This window comes from Tachypleus tridentatus, chromosome 6 (genome assembly GCF_004210375.1).
Source record: "Tachypleus tridentatus isolate NWPU-2018 chromosome 6, ASM421037v1, whole genome shotgun sequence".
Classification (NCBI taxonomy): Eukaryota; Metazoa; Arthropoda; class Merostomata; order Xiphosura; family Limulidae; genus Tachypleus; species Tachypleus tridentatus.
The window spans coordinates 3,096,231-3,114,716 of record NC_134830.1 but is presented as its reverse complement, the minus strand read 5'-3'; the positions used below and the strand labels follow the sequence as shown (position 1 = coordinate 3,114,716).

At 35.6% G+C, this 18,486-nt stretch overlaps 1 protein-coding gene across 5 annotated transcripts in view; it reads right to left on the bottom strand.

Moving 5' to 3' along the window:
- The window catches only part of LOC143251842 (TBC domain-containing protein kinase-like protein), an 85,897-nt gene that overhangs the window by 13,285 nt on the left and 54,126 nt on the right, over window positions 1-18,486 (bottom strand). For all 5 annotated transcript variants that reach the window (XM_076503103.1, XM_076503101.1, XM_076503105.1 and 2 more), the window contains 2 exons: window positions 13,260-13,345; window positions 10,740-10,776 (listed from right to left, as the gene is read on the bottom strand). In XM_076503103.1, coding sequence (XP_076359218.1) covers window positions 10,740-10,776; window positions 13,260-13,345 — 123 coding nt within the window. The remainder of the gene's footprint in view (window positions 1-10,739; window positions 10,777-13,259; window positions 13,346-18,486) is intronic.

Here is an 18,486-nt window from a genome sequence, read left to right as displayed (position 1 = left end):
AATCTCCTATCTATCTAACCATGAGTCTCATCTCTTATTGAACACCACATGAAATCTCCTATCTATCTAACCATGAGTCTTATCTCAAATTGAACACTACATGAAATCTCCTATCTATTTAACCATGAGTCTCATCTCTTATTGAGCACTACATGAAATCTCCTATCCATCTAACCATGAGTCTCATCTCTTATTGAACACTACATGAAATCTCCTATCTATCTAACCATGAGTCTCATCTCTTATTGAACACTACATGAAATCTCCTATCTATCTAACCATGAGTCTCATCTCTTGTTGAACACTACAGGAAATCTCCTATATTTCCAAATTCTTGAAGACGAGAAACTGACTTGAAATAAAAATTCACCTGAAAAGGATTGAGATGTATATTTAACTAAATGACTCTATGACTGAACATCATCTATATAACCAAATGACTCTCTGACTGAACATCATCTATATAACCAAATGACTCTCTGACTGAACATCATCTGTATAACCACATGACTCTCTGACTGAACATCATCTGTATAACTACATGACTCTGACTGAACATCATCTGTATAACTACATGACTCTGACTGAACATCATCTGTATAACCTAATCACTCTCTGACTGAACATCATCTGTATAACCAAATCACTCTCTGACTGAACATCATCTGTTTACTAATTGACTCTCTGACTGAACATCATCTGTATAACCAAATGACTCTCTGACTGATAATCATCTGTATAACCAAATGACTCTCTGACTGAACATCATCTGTATAACCAAATGACTTCTGACTGAACATCATCTGTATAACCAAATGACTCTGACTGAACATCATCTATATAACCAAATGACTCTCTGACTTAACATCATCTGTATAACCAAATGACTCTCTGACTGATAATCATCTGTATAACCAAATGACTCTCTGACTGATCATCATCTGTATAACCAAATGACTCTCTGACTGAACATCATCTGTATAACCAAATGCCTTCTGACTGAACATCATCTGTATAACCAAATGACTCTGACTGAACATCATCTATATAACCAAATGACTCTCTGACTTAACATCATCTGTATAACCAAATGACACTCTGACTGAACATCATCTGTATAACCAAATGACTCTCTGACTGAACATCATCTGTATAACCAAATGACTCTCTGACTGAACATCATCTGTATAACCAAATGACTCTCTGACTGAACATCATCTGTATAACCAAATGACTCTCTGACTGATAATCATCTGTATAACCAAATGACTCTCTGACTGATCATCATCTGTATAACCAAATGACTCTCTGACTGAACATCATATGTATAACCAAATGACTTCTGACTGAACATCATCTGTATAACCAAATGACTCTGACTGAACATCATCTATATAACCAAATGACTCTCTGACTTAACATCATCTGTATAACCAAATGACACTCTGACTGAACATCATCTGTATAACCAAATGACTCTCTGACTTAACATCATCTGTATAACCAAATGACTCTCTGACTTAACATCATCTGTATAACCAAATGACACTCTGACTGAACATCATCTGTATAACCAAATGACTCTGTGACTGAACATCATCAGTACAACCAAATGACTCTCACTGAACATCATCTGTCTAGCTGAACATCATCTGTATAACCAAATCACTCTTTGACTGAACATCATCTGTATAACCAAATGACTCTCTGACTGAACATCATCTGTATAACCAAATGACTCTCTGACTGAACATCATCTATATAACCAAATGACTCTCTGACTGAACATCACCTGAATAACCAAATGACTCTCTGACTGAACATCACCTGTATAACCAAATGACTCTCTGACTAAAAATCACCTGTATAACCAAATGAGTCTCTGACTGAACATCATCTGTATAACCAAATGAGTCTCTGACCGAACATCATTTGTATAACCAAATGACTCTGACTAAACATCATCTGTATAACTAAATGACTCTCTGACTGAACATCATCTGTACAACCAAATGACTCTCTGACTGAACATCATCTGTACAAACAAATGACTCTGACTGAATATCATCTGTATAACTGATTCTTTGACTGAACATCATCTGTATAACTAAATGACTCTCTGACTGAACATCATCTGTATAACTAAATGACTCTCTGACTGAACATCATCTGTATAACTAAATGACTCTCTGACTGAATCATCATCTGTATAACCAAATGACTCTCTAACTGAACGTCATCTGTACAATGAAATGACTCTCTAACTGAACATCTGTATGACAACATGACTCTTTGATTGAACATCATCTGTATGACCAAATGACTCTCTGACTGAACATCATCGGTATAACCAAATGACTCTCTGACTGAACATCATCTGTATAACCAAACGACTTCTGACTGAACATCATCTGTATAACCAAATGACTCTGACTGAACATCATCTGTATAACCAAATGACTCTCTGACTGAACATCATCTGTATAACCAAATGACTCTCTGACTGAACATCATCTGTATAACCAAATGACTCTCTGACTGAACATCATCTGTATAACTACATGACTCTGACTGAACATCATCCAAATGAACAACATTCATAACGAAATGACTCTCTGACTGAACATCATCTGTATAACCAAATGACTCTCTGACTGAACATCATCTGTACAACCAAATGACTCTGACTAAACATCATCTGTATAACCAAATGACTCTCACTGAATATCATCTGTATAACTGACTCTCTGACTGAACATCATCTGTATAACCAAATGACTCTGACTGAACATCATCTGTATAAGCAAATGACTCTGACTGAACATCATCTGTATAAGCAAATGACTCTGACTGAACATCATCTGTCTGACTGAATGACTGTCTGACTGAACATCATCTGTATAACCAAATGACTCTCTGACTGAATGACTGTCTGACTGAACATCATCTGTATAACTACATGACTCTGACTGAACATCATCTGTATAACCAAATGACTCTCTGACTGATCATCATCTGTATAACCAAATGACTCTCTGACTGATCATCATCTGTATAACCAAATGACTCTCTGACTGAACATCATCTGTATAACCAAATGACTCTCTGACTGAACATCATCTGTATGACCAAATGACTCTCTAACTGAACATCTGTATGACTACATGACTCTCCGATTGAACATTATCTGTATGACCAAATGACTCTCTGACTGATCATCATCTGTATAACCAAATGACTCTCTGACTGATCATCATCTGTATAACCAAATGACTCTCTGACTGAACATCATCTGTATAACCAAATGACTCTCTGACTGAACATCATCTGTATGACCAAATGACTCTCTAACTGAACCTCTGTATGACTACATGACTCTCCGATTGAACATTATCTGTATGACCAAATGACTCTCTGACTGAACATCATCTGTATAACCAAATGACTCTCTGACTGAACATCATCTGTATGACCAAATGACTCTCTGACTGAGCATCATCTGTATAACCAAATGACTCTCTGACTGAACATCATCTGTATAACCAAATGACTCTCTGACTGAACATCATTTGTATAACCAAATGACTCTCTGACTGAACATCTTCTGTATAACCAAATGACTCTATGACTGAACATCATCTGTATGACCAAATGACTCTCTAACTGAACCTCTGTATGACTACATGACTCTCCGATTGAACATTATCTGTATGACCAAATGACTCTCTGACTGAACATCATCCGTATAACCAAATGACTCTCTGACTGAACATCATCTGTATGACCAAATGACTCTCTGACTGATCATCATCTGTATAACCAAATGACTCTCTGACTGAACATCATCTGTATAACCAAATGACTCTCTGACTGAACATCATCTGTATGACCAAATGACTCTCTAACTGAACCTCTGACTACATGACTCTCCGATTGAACATTATCTGTATGACCAAATGACTCTCTAACTGAACCTCTGTATGACTACATGACTCTCCGATTGAACATTATCTGTATGACCAAATGACTCTCTGACTGAACATCATCTGTATAACCAAATGACTCTCTGACTGAACATCATCTGTATGACCAAATGACTCTCTGACTGAGCATCATCTGTATAACCAAATGACTCTCTGACTGAACATCATCTGTATAACCAAATGACTCTCTGACTGAACATCATTTGTATAACCAAATGACTCTCTGACTGAACATCTTCTGTATAACCAAATGACTCTATGACTGAACATCATCTGTATAACCAAATGACTCTCTGACTGAACATCATCTGTATAACCAAATGACTCTCTGACTGAATGTCATCTGTATAACCAAATGACTCTCTGATTGAACGTCATCTAAATAACCAAATGACTCTCAGATTGAACATCATCTGTACAACCAAAAGACTCTCTGATTGAACATCATCAGTACAACCAAATGACTCTGACTGAGCATCATCTGTATAACCAAATGACTCTCTGACTGAACATCATCTGTATAACCAAATGACTCTCTGACTGAACATCATTTGTATAACCAAATGACTCTCTGACTGAACATCTTCTGTATAACCAAATGACTCTATGACTGAACATCATCTGTATGACCAAATGACTCTCTAACTGAACATCATCTGTATGACCAAATGACTCTCTAACTGAACCTCTGTATGACTACATGACTCTCCGATTGAACATCATCTGTATGACCAAATGACTCTCTGACTGAACATCATCTGTATGACCAAATGACTCTCTGACTGAACATCATCTGTATGACCAAATGACTCTCTGACTGATCATCATCTGTACAACCAAATGACTCTCTAACTGAACGTCATCTGTACAATCAAATGACTCTCTAACTGAACATCTGTATGACTACATGACTCTCCGATTGAACATCATCTGTATGACCAAATGACTCTCTGACTGAACATCATCTGTATAACCAAATGACTCTCTGACTGAACATCATCTGTATAACCAAATGACTCTCTGACTGAACATCATCAGTACAACCAAATGACTCTCTGACTGAACATCATCAGTACAACCAAATGACTCTGACTGAACATCATCTGTCTAACTGAACATCTGTATAACCAAATCACTCTCTTACTGAACATCATCAGTACAACCAAATGACCCTGACTGAACATCATCTGTATAACCAAATTACTCTCTTACTGAACATCATCAGTACAACCAAATGACTCTGACTGAACATCATCTGTATAACCATATCACTCTCTGACTGAACATCATCTGTATAACCAAATGACTCTCTGACTGAACATCATCTGTATAACCAAACGACTTCTGACTGAACATCATCTGTATAACCAAATGACTCTCTGGCTGAACTTCATCTGAATAACTAAATGACTCTCTGACTGAACATGATCTGTATAACATCATCTGTATATCCAAATCACTCTCTTACTGAACATCATCAGTACAACCAAATGACCCTGACTGAACATCATCTGTATAACCAAATTACTCTCTTACTGAACATCATCAGTACAACCAAATGACTCTCTGACTGAATATCACCTGTATAACCAAATGACTCTCTGACTGAACATCATCTGTATAACCAAATGACTCTCTGACTGAACATCATCTGTATAACTAAATGTCTCTCTGACTGAATATCACCTGTATAACCAAATGACTCTCTGACTGAACATCATCTGTATAACCAAATGACTCTCTGACTGAACATCATCTGTATAACTAAATGTCTCTCTGACTGAACGTCATCTGTATAATCAAATGACTCTCTAACTGAACATCTGTATAACAATGTCTCTCTGACTGAACGTCATCTGTATAACCAAATGACTCTCTAACTGAACATCTGTATAACTAAATGACTCTCTGACCGAACATCATCTGTATAACCAAATGACTCTCTGACTGAACATCATCTGTATAAACAAATGACTCTCTGACTGAACATCATCTGTATAACTGAATGACACTCACAAAAGTAATGTGACCAATGTTTAGTCTAGAAAGCAAGACGGATGAAGACCAATATAGGGTTTTATTTAGAAAAGCTTGCTTTCTCGTTGGTCACTCCAAGTCGACTAAGAGCTGACATGGAGCCTTAGTCCTTGTATGAAACAGGCACAGCGGTGACAGTGCCAGAACAGATAGATTTAGCTGTGGTGTTGGTGAGCTCGTTCCCATGAATACAAATGTGGCCCTTTATCCAGAAAAACTGGAAAGAAAGAGATGTTAAAGAGAAATGGGCCAGTCGGTTTTAAATATCGGTGAGAACAGGGTGTGAATTAAAGTGAAGCAATTCCAGCACCAGTAGAGAACTGAGCGAGTCAGAGTAAATCGTGCAGTTTGAGTACTGCTTAGCTTCTATGTGATCCAGGGCAAGAGAAATGGCATACAGTTCAGCAGTGAACACAGAAACTGTAGAGGGTATTCTGCACACAACCAACAGATCACAACAAACCATGGCAGAACCCACACAGTAACCTGATTTCGAACCATCTGTACAAACAGAAATAGAAGGATGGTTCAAAAGATGTTCAGTAAATAAATTACAGTATTTCAAATCAGGAGTATCTGCTTTTCTCAGATGACTTATAGATAGGTCACATTTGGAGGCTGTAAGAACCCAAGGTTGGATGGGCTGACCAGTGGATACAGCAATGTTATCCAAGGACAGACCAATTCATTCAACTAAACTGGATATAAAGGCCCAATGGCAGGCAGAATTCCACCACGGACGAGGATATTGTGGAAAACATGTCAAGGTTTTAGAAATACATTGAGCAGCTGCCTGTATAATGATCAGTTACTGCTGCCACACAGTCGTCTATTGATGGCTTACAGGCGAAGGCAGGAAAAAGTTCTACGAGAGCAGTGAAAGACAGCCAGTATGCTTAATCCAGTTTCCATTGAGGCACATAATCCAGTTTCCATTATTTCAAAATTATAGGAAATTGATCACTGCATTGTGAATTATTGTCAACCATAAAAAATGGGAGAATTGTGAAGGAGAGCTAATTGAGCGGTAAACAGCAGTAAATGACTGACTAGATGCATGAAAATAAGTAGAAGAACCACTTTTGAAAAGAGAGGGGTTGTGATCATAGAGCATATGCTCTACGGAGTAATCCCACCCATCAATATCAGCACTTCCTCAGAAGGAATGACATCCATTAAAGTCTCTCAGAAAAAGGGAGATGGCAACTGTTCAATGAGAGCATCCAGGTCTGATTGATCATATGACAGGTGACAGTTGAAGAGAACAAACAACGACTGTAAGACCAAAGGAAACATGGCCTCCAAGGGTATGTTGAGTGACAAAGACAGGGTGGGCACATGCTGATCAACCAACAGTGCCACCCCTCCATGCAATCATCCATCACATGGCTTGTCATTTCTGTGCAAAGAGAACTGACAAAAGGTGACTGTATCGGCAGGTTTCAGAAATGCTTCCTGTAAGGAAAGACATACAGGATGGTAGAAAGCAATCAGCATTTTGATGTCAACTGGATTAGAACATAAACCTCAACAGTTCCACTGTATAAAGGTGGCCATATTTATTTATGTGTAGGCAAATTGGGTGGAGAACCCTTCTGTTTAAGACCATGTCTTTTTTCTTTGCTGTCTTTATGCGAGAGAGGTCTATCGACCTCCATGGATCCTGTCCTAAGTCGAATGGGCAGGTCTTTGCTGTTGGAAGAGGATTATAGTGACTGAGGACGTGAATGAATGATCTTTTTGCATCTTGAGGTGGGAAAAGATGTGTTTGAAGAAATACCTGTACCTGGAACCAAAGGAAGTGGATCTTGGGATTTGTTGGAATGTATGTAAGGTACAGATGTGGATGTTGAAGTTGATTCATCAACTTTTTTAATCATGGAGGTCAAAATACTTTTCATTTGTTTCAAGAACAATTCTTTTGAAGGCACAGAGAGATCTGTCTGCACTCCCACTATAGTAATGGAACGAAGTGCAGTAACATACGTCCAAGATGAAGTGGTGCACAGCAACTTTGGAGCCTCAGGATAAGTAACATTATGAATTGTTTTCAAATGCTGCACCTCTTTTTCTTCCAACCATTTAGGGCAAGAATGAGAGTAGGATAGGTGAGAGCCATTGCAATTGACACAATAAGAATCTGTTTCATACTTATAAGCATCGTGGTTCTTGCCACTGCAATGAGCACACATGAAGGAACCATGACGTCTTTGAGTGACCAAACTGCTGACACAGTCATTGGAGAGGGTTTGGAATGTATGGCTGTACCCTGCAATTAAGATAACCAGCTTTGATAGTGGCAGATAGACGTGGTGATGTAAATGTCTGGATGTGAATACTGGTTGACATAGTAATTCCATTTTTGCAAGTGGAGATATACCTCACTGCAGAAAGTCCTTGAATGGAGAAACCAGTGAGAATCTACGACTCTGGATGCTCTTCAAATCCCTCTCAACAATATCTCCTCATGATGAATTCAAAGTAGCATGTTGAGATGTGGATGTTTCCATCAATATGTCATCAGACTGCAGCTTCTTTACCAACTTTGGAGAGTCAGCAAGTCCCTCTTGTCCCTTCTGAATGAAAACAGGAGACTTTTGCCCTAAACGTTTGTCTGAAAGAGAATGTAGGATAATAAAATGAGGTACAGGTGTTACAGATGGTGAGGATTGCTGCTCAGAATCTTCAAGATGTGGTCATTTAACTATAGACTGTTTTTTCACTATTTTATTTCAGTTTTTATTTGGAGGATCCATAATAAAAAAAGAATATTTTGAAGCCCACTGACCCCATCCACCATGGAGCCCTATGAGGGGACACACTACAGTGTCAAACAAGGTCATTGCAGCAATGCCAGGGTTTCGTGAGTATTATACCAAACAACAGCATCAGAGAACATCCAACACTGCTACTTAGTTGACCCTAGCCCAAGTGGGGCCACCCTAAGGTTACCTGTCTACAGGAATTCAAGGCCAAAGTGGTGTGTTAGGGCTGGACCCCTCAACCACCAAGATCCTCTCCTCCTCTTCATGGGTCGCCACAGACGGCAAATAAATAGAAAGTTCATTTCTAACTTAGAAGTAAATATTAAAATAACACATCAAAATACATATTTTACCAAGTCATGTGGTATGCTGAATGTAACACTGTTTAAAATTAGATGTTTGTTATGTCAAAATACTAAGTCTATAGTTTCATACAAATTAGAAACTCAAATTACTATTACTGGTAAGCAAGAATATAGAACAAGTACCCCTCTTTCTTCTGAATATGGTTTAAGTACTGAATCAAACACAGTTAAAACAGTCCCTCATACCACTTACTTTAACATGTTAATAACAAATCAACAGCTTAGAATGTTCCAACATTTTAATCTTTGAAAAAGCTTCCACATTCTTTCAAACCAAGATTTCAGTGAGGCAGGTTGTGTTTCCTCAAAGTTTCATGTTTTATAAAACCTAAATAAATCTGGAGTGTAGTTATTTATAATACTTTGGTTATTCAACTGCGTAAATGAAACCTAAAATTTTTTTGATATCATCCATGCGTGAGCTTTTAAAAGGCTTAGCACACTACACCCAGCAACGACGAAGTACAAAGGTCGTAGTGAGAAGAAATAATTGTTTGCTTTATTTCTTGTTCTATATTTTGAGAAAAATAAATTTAATAATTTATTTCTAAATAGTAATAATCTATATAAATATATAAATAATTTATAATAATTGAGATGTGACTGTGTATTACAAAATACTAGTCTACTAAAACACAGTCAAGACAGGGAAGACTAAAGGTCAGATTTATATTATTGGATATGGTAACATGAGTTATGTAATGTTAGCTAGGCATGACTGAATGGTCAATATAATAATAAATTTTAAATATATGTATCTTAAGAGGCTTAAGATATTTAGACTAAACACTTATATTCTTGTGTTATAATATGTAGTATTTTTAGCATTAAAAAAAATTATTTTTTTTTTATGATGCTTATGATAAGGGTCAAGTGACAGACTCCACACAGTTAGATTATGGAAAATAACATGACGTCTTACTGAAAACGAATGTTTGAAATTTATTTAGGAGGTTTTAGAGATTACACAACTAAAATCTGAGATTCTTCAGATGAAGAAAAATATTTTTAATCTTAATATGAAAATTATTTTGCACTTAGACTATTAAAAAGAAATATCTGATATATACATATATTCATGGACAAATATTTTAGTTTATTAAACACTACTTCATTAAAAATACAATTTTTTTATGTTATATACAATGTTAACTGAAATATTGTTAAAAAATACTCACTATAGTGAAAGTTAGAAACATTAAACCTATAAAAACTAAACGAGTACAAAAAGGTTACGTAGTCAGTCAAATTGACCTAGTCCATGTTGAGAGAGTTAAACAATACGATATTTTTCTCTTTACTTGAACACTCAAAATATATTTTCCTTCAGTTGTTTATTTTCAGTGGTGTTTGAAGAACTCAACAAGTTGTTTATATGGCAATTTAATGCTTTCAAAACATAACTCATGTTTAATTCACTGTATTACAGAGGACGTTGAGTGGGAAAAGGTGTAACTGATGCAGTTCATTATTCTTCAATTTCAAATATAATTGTTTTACTTTTAATAAACAGTATTACATTTCTTACAACAGCAGTAAGTAAAATATGTAATTACCTGTAAGTTAAAGTTAAATTTATTACTACTTACGTGTATACATTGTTAGGAACCATGGGATGGCATACAACTGGAAAAGAAAGTTTAATAAAAGATTATTTTAATTAAATGAGAAAATTAATAAATAACATCAAAAGATATTCATTATAAAAAAAACAATATATCTTCAAGTAGCAGCAAATGAATCTCCACACTATTTAAAACTATTGTTATTCTGACAAAATGATCATGTGAGAACTCTTTCTTGATATCTAAGTGGAATGTTATATGAAATTAACTAGTCTATTAATTAAACAATAAATACTTACAAACAGACTAAGTGAACCTTTCTTTTTATTTCATAGAGCAAAAAAATTAGGATATTTACCAGATTCGTTGAGAGGAACTTAACCTCAGATTTTAGCATCATAAGTTAACAGATGTAACATATTTCAACTAGTGAAAATTAGTGTAGTAACCCACTAAGAATTCTAACAAACAATAGTTACCATGCAGTCAATGAGGTTACCCATTAAGCATTCTAACAATACTTACCATATATACTCTTCAAAAAAAGAAATGCAAAAGGCAAAATTTGAGACATATTGTTAACAAGTTTATTCCAGGTAGTTCTGTATGACATGTATGAAACTTTGCACATTCACTGCTGAACATCCAAAGTCTGCAAAGGTAAAGTCCACGCTCACTAGTTGACGTTTAACGTCACTCAACGTCAATAACGAGTATGCCCCCCGTGAGCATCAATAACTGCTTGGCATCTCCTCCCCATGAAAGCGATGAGATGACGAATCACATCCTGTGGAACGGTTGTCCACTCAGCCTGCGAAGCTGCTGCAAGCTGAGGTAGAGTCTGAGGTTGAGGTTGTCGCCGTCGCAGACGTCGGTCCAACTCGTCCCAAAGATGTCCGATGGGGTTTAAATCTGGTGATCTGGAGGGTCAGGGAAGAACGTTGATGTTGTGGTGTCTCAAGAAGACAGTGGTGATTCGGGCTGTGTGAGGACAGGAGTTGTCATGTTGAAAAACGTCATTGACGTTCACCATGATGGGTTGCACATGGGGCCTAAGAATCTCGTCGACGGTTGCGTACGGTCTGATCGGAAATCCTAAGCAGCCCCGGTATGGTTGAGGCAGTAGACGTCGCAGTGGTGGTCCTATCCCGAAGGTGACGTAACCGGATGTAGCGATCTTGTGCGGGCGTGGTCACACGAGGTCTGCCAGATCGTGGATGGTCACAAGTTGATCCATGTTGTTGGTGACGATTCCATAGCCTTATGATGGTGCTTGGGTGGACATTCACAGCTCTGGCAACATCTGATCGAGATTCGCCTGCTTCACCAATGGCGTTGTTGCATTGTGCTTCAGTCAGTCTTGGTGTAACTGTATTGCGTGTCGGTGGCTTAACACTGAGCTATGGAAACCGAGAACCTGTCACTTTTATAGGGATTTTGCACATGTTGCACTTGCAGAACATGCAGATCTCTCAAACAAATTTATTGGACACGAATGCATTTTGGCGAAAAATCCGATGTTTTCCTCCGTTTTCAAAGTGCACAACTTTTATTGTCATTTTGGTCTGACAATCAGTGCCTTAACACGTGTAACATCACATACTCTGAACTTGTAACGTTATTACATATATTTCTCTTTAAAATAACAATAATATCCCTTTGCATTTCTTTTTTTGAAGAGTATAATTAATGTAGTAACCCATTAAGTATTCTACCAAACAATACTTACCATGTAGTCAATGTAGCAGTAAAATAATTAAGCATCCTAACAAACAATAGTTGCCATGTAGTCAATGTAGTAACCCATAAAGTATTCTAACAAACAATACTTGTGATGTTTTCAGTGTAGCATTACAATTAAGTATTCTAACAAACAATATTTACCATTTAGTCAATGTAGCAACCCATAAAGTATTCTAACAAACAATACTTGCCACGTTTTCGGTGAAGCAGTACAATAATGAAGTATTTTAACAAATAATACTTACCATGTAATTAATGTAGCAGAACAATAAGCATTCTAACAAACAACACTTGGCATGTAGTCAGTGTACCAGCACATTAACTATTGTAATAAACATTTGCCATGTAGTCAGTGTAGCAGTACATTAACTATTATAACAAAGAACACTTGCCACGTAGTCAGTGTAACAGTTATATTTAGGATATCTAATAGTACATTAACTAATTATATACATTATTAGGATACTCAATTATTATACTGCTACAATGACTACATGGCATGTATTGTTTGGTATGATACTTAATTAGTTAATGTACTATTAGAAATCCTCACTGTCACAACAGTACATGTGGTTCTATACTTACCTCTGGTATAAATCCTATACTATCCAGATGATTAGTTAATTCTGGTTCTTGAAATGCTAGTTCTATACTTACCTCTGGTATAAATCCTATACTGTCCAGAAGATTAGTTAATTCTGGTTCATGAAATGCTAGCTCTATACTTACCTCTGGTATAAATCATATACTGTTCAGATGATTAGTTAATTCTGGTTCATGAAATGCTAGTTCCATACTTACCTCTGGTATAAATCCTATACTGTCCAGATGATTAGTTAATTCTGGTTCATGAAATGCTATCAGATGTGAAAATACAGCAAGATATTCTGAAAAACAGTTAAGTTACATTAGCTGAAGTCTCCAAATTTGAAACAAATCAACAGAAATATCTTTCTAACAAACCACTGTTGGTTCAGGTTTATTGAGTTTTTAAACATGTCCTAGTCCCATTGAATAGATTGTTGTTTGTTTTTTTTTGTTTTTTTAATTTTGTGCAAAGCTACACAAAGGCTATTTGCGCTAGCCGTCCCTAATTTAGCAGTGTAAGACTAGAGGGAAGGCAGCTAGTCATCACCACCCACTGCCAACTCTTGGGCTACTCTTATACCAATGAATAGTGGTATTGACCATCACATTATAAAGCCCCTATGACTGAAAGGGCAAGCGTGTTTGGTGTGATAGGGATTTGAACTCCCGACCCTCAGATTATTAGTCAAATGCATTAATCCACCAGGCTATGCCAGGCTCCTATCGAATAAAAACAATATGATTAGGTTACCTTAATAATTAAATATTTAGGTTGATGTTCCCTTACTGAATTTGTAAATATAGACACACATTTGAAACCTTTTAATCAGAATTGAAGAAAATTAATACAGTAAAGAGTTTTGTTTTTCTTAATTTCAAGGTCAATGAAAAAAAGAATTTAATATACTGTTATTAGAAATCTCTAAACTTCTTTAAAAATAGTATTTTTATGTTTTCTAGTCAGACATTGAAACTTAATCAAATTACCTTAGGGTAAATATTCCAAAACATTTTTACTACACAGCAAAAGTCTGCTTAACTAAGTCTATAAAGACCACTACAAGAATGTCTAGCAACTAGTCCAATTTTATCAACAGCAAAGACCAATTAGAATTTGTTTACATTCAAAACAGACACTAAAAGTTTCATTATGTAGAGTAGCATGAAAACACACAAAAGACATAGCCTGAAGTTTGGTTCAGGTATGTCGATGATATATTAATAACATGACCATAATATAGAGATCACTACAGTATACAACCAGGTGATTACCTTGGTTACAGATCACTACAGTATACAACCAGATGATTACCTTGGTTACAGATCACTACAGTATACAACCAGATGATTACCTTGGTTACAGATCACTACAGTATACAACCAGATGATTACCTTGGTCACAGATTACTACAGTATACAACCAGGTGATTACCTTGGTTACAGATCACTACAGTATACAACCAGGTGATTACCTCGGTTACAGATCACTACAGTATACAACCATGAGATTACTTTGATTACAGATCACTACAGTATATAACCTGGTGATTACCTTGGTTACAGATCACTACAGTATACAACCATGAGATTACTTTGATTACAGATCACTACAGTATACAACCACAAGATTACTTTGATTACAGATCACTACAGTATATAACCTGGTGATTACCTTGGTTACAGATCACTACAGTATACAACCAGGTGATTACTTTGATTACAGATCACTACAGTATATAACCTGGTGATTACCTTGGTTACAGATCACTACAGTATATAACCAGGTGATTACCTCGGTTACAGATCACTACAGTATACAACCACGAGATTACCTTTGATTACAGATCACTACAGTATATAACCTGGTGATTACCTTGGTTACAGATCACTACAGTATATAACTTGGCGATTACTTTGATTACAGATCACTACAGTATATAACCTGGTGATTACCTTGGTTACAGATCACTACAGTATATAACTTGGTGATTACCTTGGTTACAGATCACTACAGTATATAACCTGGTGATTACCTCGGTTACAGATCACTACAGTATATAACCTGGTGGTTATCTCGGTTACAGATCACTACAGTATATAACCTGGTGATTACCTTGGTTACAGATCACTACAGTATATAACCTGGTGATTACCTTGGTTACAGATCAGTATAGTATATAACCTGGTGATTACCTTGGTTACAGATCAGTATAGTATATAACCTGGTGATTACCTTGGTTACAGATCAGTATAGTATATAACCTGGTGATTACCTTGGTTACAGATCAGTATAGTATATAACCTGGTGATTACCTTGGTTACAGATCAGTATAGTATATAACCTGGTGATTACCTTGGTTACACATCAGTATAGTATATAACCTGGTGATTACCTCGGTTACAGATCAGTATAGTATATAACCTGGTGGTTACCTCGGTTACAGATCAGTATAGTATATAACCTGGTGGTTACCTCAGTTATATATCACTACAGTATATAACCTGGTGGTTATCTTGGTTACAGATCACTACAGTATATAACCTGGTGATTACCTCGGTTACAGGTCACTACAGTATATAACCTGGTGGTTACCTCGGTTACAGATCAGTATAGTATATAACCTGGTGGTTACCTCGGTTACAGATCAGTATAGTATACAACCTGGTGATTACCTTGATTGAAAAAGAATATTTTACCCTATTACCTTACTACATGGATATTTGAAAACCCTAGATCTCTTAAGCTGATCATGACATATTACTGAAGATATTAACCACAATAAGAGTACCGAACAGACAAATCAATGTATTATCTTTACCAGTTTGTGTTCTACGACACTGGCCACTCCTAACTAGTCTTGTATATTACATTAAATGTATTATTTACGAAGTTTAGTTTTAGCTCTGATCTACAGTTTTAATATGGACAATTAATTTTAATATAGTACGAACATCTTCATGAAAATATCAGTAAACATTACAAATGTTTCACAACAATAAGTAAAATTTGGAATGAAGTGTTCCTTACAAACTAAATAAGTGTCCGTGAATATAAAAAGTAGTCTTTGAAGAAAGTGCTTATCTAGTTAATATTAAAAACACTTTTCTTAATCTCAAATATAATTTACATAATCTCTAAAACCTCTTGCCCACATTTCAAATGTTTGTTTTCAGTAAATGTTTATATTTTATCTGTTATTTTCTCTACCTTAGCTCTTAGAATGTTGGTCAGTTTGACTGACCTCAATCACATAATATCAAAACCAATCTAAAAATTACCATATAACAACTTCAAATTGTAACATTTGTTTATCCTAAGCAGTTTAAGCTTATAACCATATACATCTATTTATACTTAAATTCAGTTGTGTTACTGCCCTTTGAACCCTTATTTAACTATCACAACTTGAAAATCACTTGTGAAAAGTAGGGCTCACATTCCATTACCTACAAGGTACTCATAGCTGCTCCTCAGTGTACCTATTGCAAAATGTTTAATTATATTACCTAATCTAACCTTAACTAATCTAAATAGATTCCTCCCATTTTCACATTTGGGTTAGTTTTAAAATAATAAATAAATAATACATGTGAAAAACAAGTAATACAGAACATAACTGGACCTTCTTTGTTTCTTTTATGTCAACTGTGAATGACACTTAACCCTATTTGTTTTTATACTAATGGTATTTGTACATTAAATGATTTTTATTTAATTAAGAATGTGGAATAATAACATGCAAAAAGCAGACAGTTCTCCTCAGTCACAATTTTTCTGGCTTTGTAACTATGTGACAAAAGCATTATAAAAACTCATCCCAGTTGGTCATCTTGCCCTTGGGAATGAAGCTCGTAGTCACACAGAAAATGACAATTTTCCATTTATAAATAAATATTATATAACATGTTATTTGATATATGAAAACCTTAAATTTCTATTGGTTACACATAACATAGTATTAAGAATAATAAAGAACTGTTAACAAATCCTGAAAGAGAGGATGTGACAGGTGGATGTAACAAAAGGATCTAATTTTCTGTTTGATAGCTCTGTATTCAAACTAAAAAGAAGGGTCTGATTTTCTGTTTGATAGCTCTGTATTCAAACTAAAAGAAGGATCTAATTTTCTGTTTGATAGCTCTGTATTCAAACTAAAAGAAGGGTCTGACTTTCTGTTTGATAGCTCTGTATTCAAACTAAAAGAAGGGTCTGACTTTCTGTTTGATAGCTCTGTATTCAAACTAAAAGAAGGATCTGATTTTCTGTTTGATAGCTCTGTATTCAAATAAAAAGAAGGGTCTGATTTTCTGTTTGATAGCTCTGTATTCAAACTAAAAAGAAGGGTCTGACTTTCTGTTTGATAGCTCTGTATTCAAACTAAAAAAGAAGGGTCTGATTTTCTGTTTGATAGCTCTGTATTCAAACTAAAAAGAAGGGTCTGATTTTCTGTTTGATAGCTCTGTATTCAAACTAAAAAGAAGGGTCTGATTTTCTGTTTGATAGCTCTGTATTCAAACCAAAAGAAGGGTCTGATTTTCTGTTTGATAGCTCTGTATTCAAACTAAAAGAAGGGTCTGATTTTCTGTTTGATAGCTCTGTATTCAAACTAAAAAGAAGGATCTGACTTTCTGTTTGATAGCTCTGTATTCAAACTAAAAGAAGGGTCTGATTTTCTGTTTGATAGCTCTGTATTCAAACTAAAGAAGGATCTGACTTTCTGTTTGATAGCTCTGTATTCAAACTAAAAGAAGGATCTGATTTTCTGTTTGATAGCTCTGTATTCAAACTAAAAAGAAGGATCTGATTTTCTGTTTGATAGCTCTGTATTCAAACTAAAAGAAGGGTCTGATTTTCTGTTTGATAGCTCTGTATTCAAACTAAAAGAAGGATCTGACTTTCTGTTTGATAGCTCTGTATTCAAACTAAAAGAAGGGTCTGATTTTCTGTTTGATAGCTCTGTATTCAAACTAAAAGAAGGATCTGACTTTCTGTTTGATAGCTCTGTATTCAAACTAAAAGAAGGATCTGATTTTCTGTTTGATAGCTCTGTATTCAAACTAAAAGAAGGATCTGATTTTCTGTTTGATAGCTCTGTATTCAAACTAAAAGAAGGGTCTAATTTTCTGTTTGATAGCTCTGTATTCAAACTAAAAGAAGGATCTGATTTTCTGTTTGATAGCTCTGTATTCAAACTAAAAGAAGGATCTGACTTTCTGTTTGATAGCTCTGTATTCAAACTAAAAGAAGGATCTGATTTTCTGTTTGATAGCTCTGTATTCAAACTAAAAGAAGGGTCTAATTTTCTGTTTGATAGCTCTGTATTCAAACTAAAAGAAGGGTCTAATTTTCTGTTTGATAGCTCTGTATTCAAACTAAAAGAAGGGTCTAATTTTCTGTTTGACAGCTCTGTATTCAAACTAAAAGAAGGGTCTAATTTTC